Raw genomic sequence first — 7979 nt, 5'->3', positions numbered from 1 at the left:
AGTGTCTATGTGACACAAGCCATGAAACAAAGATCTCAGAACCCTCCCCATAACCTGGAACAAGGGCTTGAGTTGGGCCAGCATGGGACTGAGCAGCTTAGCACCAGACCTACCTCCTCTCCTGTCCATTCCCATGTGGTGGAGATTGGTTGGGATTTGTTCTCCCAATGCAGTTGTCTTCTACAGGACCTCTGCACTCATGGGCTTATTTTGTGACAGGACAATTTGAGCTGGGCCAGAGAAGCAAGTAGGAGGAGATTTCCTGGGGCTCTGCATCAGACTTCTGCTCAGGTGTGACTGAGGAACATGCAGAATAGGTAGAATTCAGAAGGGACATATTTTAGCCATGATGCCATGTGTGGCTTTCTCTCCCCTCTTCCATCCTGCTCTGTCCCCACCCCACCAATCATCCTCTTTAACATGACAAAGAGCCTCTAGGAGCGAATATTGCAGTCCTAGGCAGGGTGAAGCCTCTCACTTCAGGGCTCTCAGCTTGCTGGTGAGACCTTCCCTCCACGTGAAGGTGGCGTCTATTATAAGGTGGGGGAGCCACCCCTTCATCTGCCCCCTATGTGTGCACACTTGGCTCTGCCCCCCTACCCAGCTCACCCCAGCGGGACTGGCATGGGGTACCTAGAGTCTTACTGGAACTCAGCTGGAGAAGCAGGACATGGCCTGGCTTTGGCAGGGCTGGCGGGAGCCACCAGTGCCAGTCATTCTCCGGAGGCAGGAGGGAAGAGGCAGATGGCAGGTAAGATGTGTCAGCTAAGTCCTAGAGCTGCTCCTCAGGATACCTGTGGTCCCTGGTTAGCCACTCGCTTAACAACCCTGAGCAAATTTTTCTCTATCCCTCTTTAGTTTCCTAATGTGTGAGCTGGGCAAAGTGCGATTTGGTAGGTGAGGAGGATGGGTGACCTTGGGCAGTCACATCACCTTTCCAGGCTGCTTTTCTTTGATGAATGTAAACTGGTTTCCTAAACCTCAACAGACATTACAGGAGTCCAGGCACTGGCAGATCTGTGCTCCAGGCTGAAAGTTAGTGTGACATCATGGTCTCATGGAAGTTCATGGTTCTCAGGGCAGGAATGTCTGGGCTTCCTTTTAGTCAAATGCTGTGCTATGAAGATAAATATGGTAATTCCGCTCATGGCATGCCTTATCCGTTTAGAAACTCCTCATGCCCTTCCTTGTACTCATTAAACTTGAGCCAGGGCCTGCTCTGAACATGTGTGCTGGGAAATCTGTTCCGTTTAAATCCAGCTTCTTTTAGTTTGCTGTTTCCCTCTCCTCTTCCATGCTGTTGTTGCCTTGCCTTTCCCTGCTTGCAAAAAAGTCCCAGGCCCCACTGTGGTGGCATTTTCTGTTCCTGCCATTCCTCTCCCACTCCCGTAAGTGCCAATAGAATAGCTGATGAAAGCAGGTTTTTGCCCAGCCCCATTGCATGGTCAGCAGGGTAACGCTCCTGTAAGATTAATGGGTGGGAGGAAAGCGAGCTTTTGGAGTGCTAGTTTCAAGCCTGAACATGCTATAGAGAGCTACAGGCTCCAGGAGAGTGACTAGTAGCTACTTGACACATGGCTACTTGCCGTGTAGTTTGGAGAAAGGCTTAGGTTTTCTGCATGCTGCCTGCTCCACAAAGGCAGCAGGCAGATTGACTCACATTCATGCCCCCAGTGGGCCTGGTATATAGACTTAAAACCCGTCTTCAAACACTCTTCTCTGGGGCCTCTCTACAGAGAGAGCCCAGACGTGGAAGCAAAGGCCTACATATGTCAAGGGTTTGTGGGAGTTGGCCTGTCTGAAGTTGTCGTGTTTATGCCTGTTGCACTGCTGTTTGTGTTTCTTGCTTCCTCTTTCCTTCACTCTCTTCTCATGGGAGAGGGAATGCTCTTGTCTTGAGCTCGAGCTACAGCTGGAAAATTACATGGATATTTGGGATGACAGGCCAAGCAGAAACTTGTGGGAGCTTTAGCTCTAAAGTGTCTGGCTGTGGTTCCTGTTTAGCAGAAAGCTCTCCTGTTTTCCAAGCCCACATTCTCAGCATGCTCATTTCCTACCTTTAAGGTTTCTACTGCATGGCCTGCAGGAGCCAAACATCCTGTGGTTCCTTGCAAAATTTTAACTTCTCATTCATCCAGGTCACAGATGTCCAGCTTCCTCTCAGGCTCTGCAGTCTACTCCCATGCACATAACACATCAGGCCCTTGCACCTCTTCTGTTGACAGCCCCTTTCTCCTTGTAGGCAGAATTCCTTCATAATCCTTATGGCCCTGCTCCCCAGCACCAGAAACCTGCTCCACTACACACCTACCTCTTCACACAGCCTGTGCTCTGGGGGGTTACTGTCTCTTAGGGATAGGAAGGCCTATAAGAGAGGCAATAAGAGTGGCAGGCACTGCAAAGACATGTGCGTTGATCAGGAGGGTAACAAGGGAAAAGAAACTGCAAACACAGCCAAGGTCCAGCAATACCTCAAGGCTTTTGAGCGATTGCTTAGTAGCCTCTCAGCTTAGGACAGAAGAAGGAAGAGTTTGGTAGGGTGGACGGGGAGCCCATTCCTCAGGAGGGCATCAGTACTTTGCATTGGACACACATTAGGGATGTTGAGGAGGGCTTCAGAGTCACAGCTCTCAGGGTGACTAGGAAGGAAATTAGGAGCTATTGATTGGGCTCAGGAGTCAGAAGATGTGTACTGAAAATGGCACTGCCCCATTCACTACACTCCCTCTCCTGGAATGTCAGTAGGAGGAGAGGGGATGGACCTTGCAGAGGAGTAGCTGGAGGAAGGAGGGATGGACAGATTTATCATTGCACTTATGGGGAAGGGAGGAGACTGGCATTGCAGCCCTTCAGTCAGGGTGGGCCTGAGAAGAGTCTCAGCCTCTCACAGACCCCAGCAACCCGGTACCTGACAGAAAAGTGCTGGGGTAATCCCTCTTGTTAGCATTTTCCTATTCAGGCAGCATGAATGACTTTGCATCTTGGCAGCTTTTGTCCGGACTAGCAGCCCAGATTGTTTAGGAAGCTTTTCCTTTAGATCTTTATCTCAACTTTGTCCTCAGCAGAGGCCCCTTAAGACATGTACCAGGACAAATGAGAAGGGACTTGGACACCTTCCTCTGCACTCGAATTTTATCCCCCATGTCCCTGGTACAGTAGTACTGGCTTTTCTCACCTGTCCCACATATCCACCTTCCCTGTCTCTTTCCCCACTTCCATGTCAAATTTTGCTCCTTCATTCTTCTCCCACCAGAAGCCCCCCTCAGCCAAAGAGGTCCCTCTGTCTACACACGTTTCCAGTAGTGGGATGGTCTGTGGTAGGAGCCACAGGCAAACAGGAGTGAGGCAATATCCAAGACCTGACTGATGCTCTCCACTTGAAGCTCCATTGTTGTAAGCACCAACTGCTCTGCCCCGCCATACACCCTGGTCGGAGGTTGCTTTGCCACTGTCTATCAAATGCCTTGAGATTGCTGGGCAGGCAGTATCGGGGAGCCCAGTCATCAGCCCAAAGCTATTCTTGCAGACATGACCAGGCCTCTTTACACCACACTGAGACTAAAATATTACCAAGGCCTCTTGGAGAAGCACAGTAACACTGTGAGCTGATGTGCACCATTCTCCTCTCCCTGCCCTGACTCTTCCACCTGGTGTGGGCCAGGGCATCCCAGAGGGCTGAGCTGGGAAGCTGCTGTCTGTCAGTGGGATTGTCTGTGCTCACAGATCCATGAAAGAAGGAGGGTGACACAAGCCTTTGCTTCAAGAAAGCTCCTGCCTGGTAGGCAAGGAGCTCTACAGCAGGCAGGGAGCATGCTCATACACATACAGCTGCACATTATGTCTTGTACACCTTTTCCCAATGTCTTTTTATTTCTAGAAGTATCCTCAGCTTCGTCCAGTTCTGGGAATTTCAACCAATTCACACCAGATTCAGCCACCAGTCCACATTCAGCATCCTCATCCCCTCAGCCTGCGGTTAAGTCTCAGAAGGGCAGAGAAGATGGCATGGAGGGGGTGAGGAAGGCCAAGAGCCGCACGGCTTTCTCCAAGGACCAGCTGCAAACCCTGCACCAGCGGTTCCAGAGCCAGAAGTACCTCAGCCCTCAGCAGATCCGGGAGCTGGCTGCCACCCTGGGGCTCACCTACAAGCAGGTGAACCCATGGTATATCTGTCACACAGCAGCTGAATGGTCACATAAGGCAGGGGCAGGACGGAAAGACAAGTCCCCAGCAAAGAGTAGAGGCAAAGGTGCCAGTTAACAGTTGCTCCCCTGCATAATAATGGCCAGAGATCAGAAGAACTAGGGGACAGGATAGTCAATGGCACCTTATCGGGGCCTCCCTAGTGAGGGGTTAGTTAAGGGTCCTGTTGTCAACACTTGTAGTAGAATTGTAAACACAGTGATGAATATGTTGTTTGCCACAAACAGCCTCTGCCCTGGGTTTGACAGCAATCCACAGACTTTTTCCATGCACTGGTGAACTTCACAGAAACCCTGGCATGCATCAGTTCTCTAAGTCCCGGGACTGCAACATGGTGAAAGCTATTGCTAACATTTCCTGAGGCTGATCTCGGTCAATGTCTAATGACATTCCACACTCAGCACTACCTGGCTGCTTGACATCCATTCCTCCCCTCCATGCGAATACTACTAGGTTCATATATTACAGCCCTGTAGGGTCTCTGCTGATCTCCAGGTAGGTTGTGTGTCGTGAACTGCTGCTGGTTCAAATGATGCCTTCCTAAAGCAGAAGGGGCTGGGCAATGGGGCGTAAGTGCTTGCAATGACAAGTCCAAAATCTGTCTGGAATTTGGGTCTCAAAGCTGAGCATGATGACCTAGATGCCCCGGAACTACACGTGTTATTTATGCATTGTAGGTGCACATGTACACGGGTGCACACACTGAACTGGTTCTGTCAGGAACAAGACCATTGGGGTAATCTGCTCTTTCCTTCAATCCACATCCCTGCAAAGGCTGCTCTCACAGTGCAGACAGAGCCCTGGGGGGAAATGGCTCTGGAATTCAGCCCAGCAAGGAGCTTTGAATTTGGGAACTGCTAGATACAAGGAGCAAACCTCTCCCTTCTTTGCTTAGAAGCGTGCAGAAACAGTGTCTTAGAAGTTTCCCTGTAGTGCAGGAGGCTTGTAGAGACCTGGATACGTCTGATTTGCACCAGTGATTCATCTCTATGGTTGAAATGAGTCAATTTGTCCCAGCTATACCTGTCCTGTGGACATAATGCCTCTCCCTCCCCCGGCATGCAAATACACTAGCCACCTGCTGAGGCTGCTAGACAGACACCTCCCCTTGGCAACAACCCCAGGGAGCTCTTAAAGGCCTTTATCTGCTGCTGTCCACATATCTATATGCCCTCTGATCACTCTTCTCTGCTTGTGAATCCGGTAACATTTGCTCTTCCCTCTCCTTTGCTGTTGTTTTTCTGCTCTCCCTTCCCCACCCAGGTGAAGACTTGGTTCCAGAACCGGAGGATGAAGCTGAAAAGGTGCCAGAAGCACAGCCCGTGGACTGAATGGGCTCAGTGCCTCACTCAAGTAAGAACATGGCACATGGCTCAGCATGGTCCTTTTATCTGGACAGATAAGTCCTGTGATATATATTTCCTCTACAGGGGCAACTTAAGCATACAAATATCAGTGTACCCTGCATTCTGGTTTGTTGAGTGCAGAGGTATAGACTTGGCATATCTCTCCATGTTCTGTAGGTAGCTTAGCAATGGGCTGACTATGCTACTAAAACGCTTCCAGATAAAAGCTGTTTTCTTCCTATATATGTATGTATGACTGTGTATCCACCCTTAAGCCTCAGGGATGGATATGGTTCTTCTTGCCCTCCCATGCCATTGCTGCTAATCAAGAGGCAACATGAAAGGTGAAGGGACAGAGCCTGGGTGCGTGTCAGGCCTGTGGACACCAGTGGAGAAGCTATGTGTTCTAACTCATTGTCTTTCCCTTTCAGAGTGGCTTCCAGCCAAGTACGTACCTGGACGTGCATCCCAAATTCCACCAGGGCTATCCAACCACCTCAGCCAGCAACATGCAAACTGTGCCTCCCCACAGGCAGCACTATGGAGCAGGGCAGAATGCATGCACAATAGTGACCAGCGATGATGGAGGAGTCTTTGGCAAAGGTGGAGGCACCTGCAGCGTCCAGCAGACAGTGGGATTCATTGCCCAGCACAAAGTAGACTTTTACCACAGCTGTCCTGGCAGTGTGGAATATCTGAGTGCAAAGACAGGTGATGTCTGTCATTTTCACCACTCAGCCACCACGGGTGCTTCTTTCCCAACCACTGCTGGCCACCATCTCTATCATTCCTAAGCACTGTGGATGTGGGGTACTTGGGGACCCAGGAACCAAATACTGTTCTAATATCTCCCTTTGTTATTCATGTACTCTCCAACTCAGGAGCATCATGTAGGTAGAACTTGTTTTGGCATCCAAATGCCTGCAAGCATGCACATACAGATACCTTTTTGCCCATATATGTACATGCAGCCCTTCATTTGTATGCCCTTACACATGCACAGACACCCTCCTTTCTTCATTGGCACAGTGAAACATATTCCCTTATAGCAAGTCCCAAGATCTGGCTACCTAGATTACCCTCTGGATCTTCTAAATTTTGGATCTTGTGGCTTTTCTCAGAGATTCCTTTGGGGATCTCATGTATACATATCACTCACTGTACAGTTGGATATACATAACACATGAAGCCATGGGCTGTATGGAGAGGTGCTGGTCATATATCTTTCACTGAAGCTGGAGAAGTTGTTGTAACATTCCAGGCAACCATGTGATGGTTAGACCAGCAGTCCTGTAGGTCAGTCACAAGGCATAGAACTGATTAAGTGTCTAGTGAAGGGAGATGTGACGAGTAGCTCGCAGAAAGGCTGGTAAGGTGATCTCATGAGCATCAAAATGATAAAGAAGGCCTTTGTTTTAGTTTGTATCTTTCTGTGCTTCCCCTGAAGAAAACCAAACAGTGCATGCAATTTTGCAAATAATAAAATATTTTTAAGATGGATTATGTATTTTTCTGTATCTTTTTCCCATTGTAATAAAGCATTGCAATATGAAATCCAGATGGAGCATGAACAGCTGTAGCAACCATATGCCATTGTTATTAGTGAATTGACTATAAACTGAGATTTTTCTGTGTTATTAGTGGATCAGCTCTTGGCAATGCCTAGAGTCAAAGGACTAGATGAGTAACTACCATCCAGCTTAAGAATTTCCCCTACACAGCAATATAAGTGTCTAAGTACCTAAACCCAGATGTATGTATCAAAGTACACTTAATAACAGGGGCCCAGTTCCCTGAGTCACAGGTCTTCTATCTCTCTTAGTAATTATAACAATTACTTTATCTTAATGCAATGAAGTAGCTGTCATGGTTAAAACAATGAGCAGAAAATGAAGGCATTTGATGTCTGCGACTGGAGTAATAAGATGCATGATCTTCTACTGGCAAAGCTGGTTTACATCCCTGTGCCTCACAGCTGTTTGTTCCCACTCCCTCATGCAGCCACTCTGTGACCCTTTGGTTGTTCAGCTACACTGTCTATAGAGCCATACAGTAAACTGTACGGCCAGCATGATTTGGAGAAAAAATAAGGCCTTTTGGAGGTTGAATTTCTAAGTCATATCATTTTGGAGAGCCATTTTAAAGCATAGTTCCACACATCCCTGTCCTACACCCAGCAAGTGCCTAAGCTTGGGAAAGACGTGTTCTTGCAACTACTGCACCATCAGAGGGGTGGGAATCGATTGAGTTCGCTTAACTGAAAAGGTACTGGTTAACACCTGAAGGTGGACTACAATAGCAGTAGTTATCAGGGCACTTCCATGAATGGGAGGAGGTTTTTTTCAGTTCCTGTGGAGACAACAGTGCTGCTAGCCACCTGAATATCATCTGAAACTTTTCCATTGCCACTCCATCAAAGCCTGATGTAGG

At 48.6% G+C, this 7979-nt stretch overlaps 1 protein-coding gene across 1 annotated transcript; it reads left to right on the top strand.

Annotated features, from left to right (window-relative positions):
- The first annotated feature begins 570 nt into the window (after window positions 1–570).
- Window positions 571–6343, top strand: LOC104485366 (homeobox protein NANOG). The gene is made up of 4 exons (XM_010127686.2): window positions 571–751; window positions 3878–4152; window positions 5467–5556; window positions 5981–6343. Exons 1-4 carry the CDS (start codon window positions 571–573, stop codon window positions 6341–6343), a joined length of 909 nt encoding a protein of 302 aa, XP_010125988.2.
- Window positions 6344–7979: the final 1636 nt, after the last annotated feature.

Source organism: Chlamydotis macqueenii, chromosome 1 (genome assembly GCF_036417535.1).
Source record: "Chlamydotis macqueenii isolate bChlMac1 chromosome 1, bChlMac1.mat, whole genome shotgun sequence".
In the NCBI taxonomy this organism is placed as follows: domain Eukaryota; kingdom Metazoa; phylum Chordata; class Aves; order Otidiformes; family Otididae; genus Chlamydotis; species Chlamydotis macqueenii.
This window is presented reverse-complemented; position numbering and strand designations above follow the sequence as displayed.

Excerpts from the sequence above, each read along its gene's own strand:
- LOC104485366 (XM_010127686.2), top strand. The coding sequence starts at position 571 with ATGTGTGCACACTTGGCTCTGCCCCCCTACCCAGCTCACCCCAGCGGG. Across the intron at positions 4,153-5,466 it reads TGGGGCTCACCTACAAGCAG|GTGAAGACTTGGTTCCAGAA; the intron begins GTGAACCCATGG and ends TTCCCCACCCAG. Across the intron at positions 5,557-5,980 it reads GGGCTCAGTGCCTCACTCAA|AGTGGCTTCCAGCCAAGTAC; the intron begins GTAAGAACATGG and ends TTTCCCTTTCAG.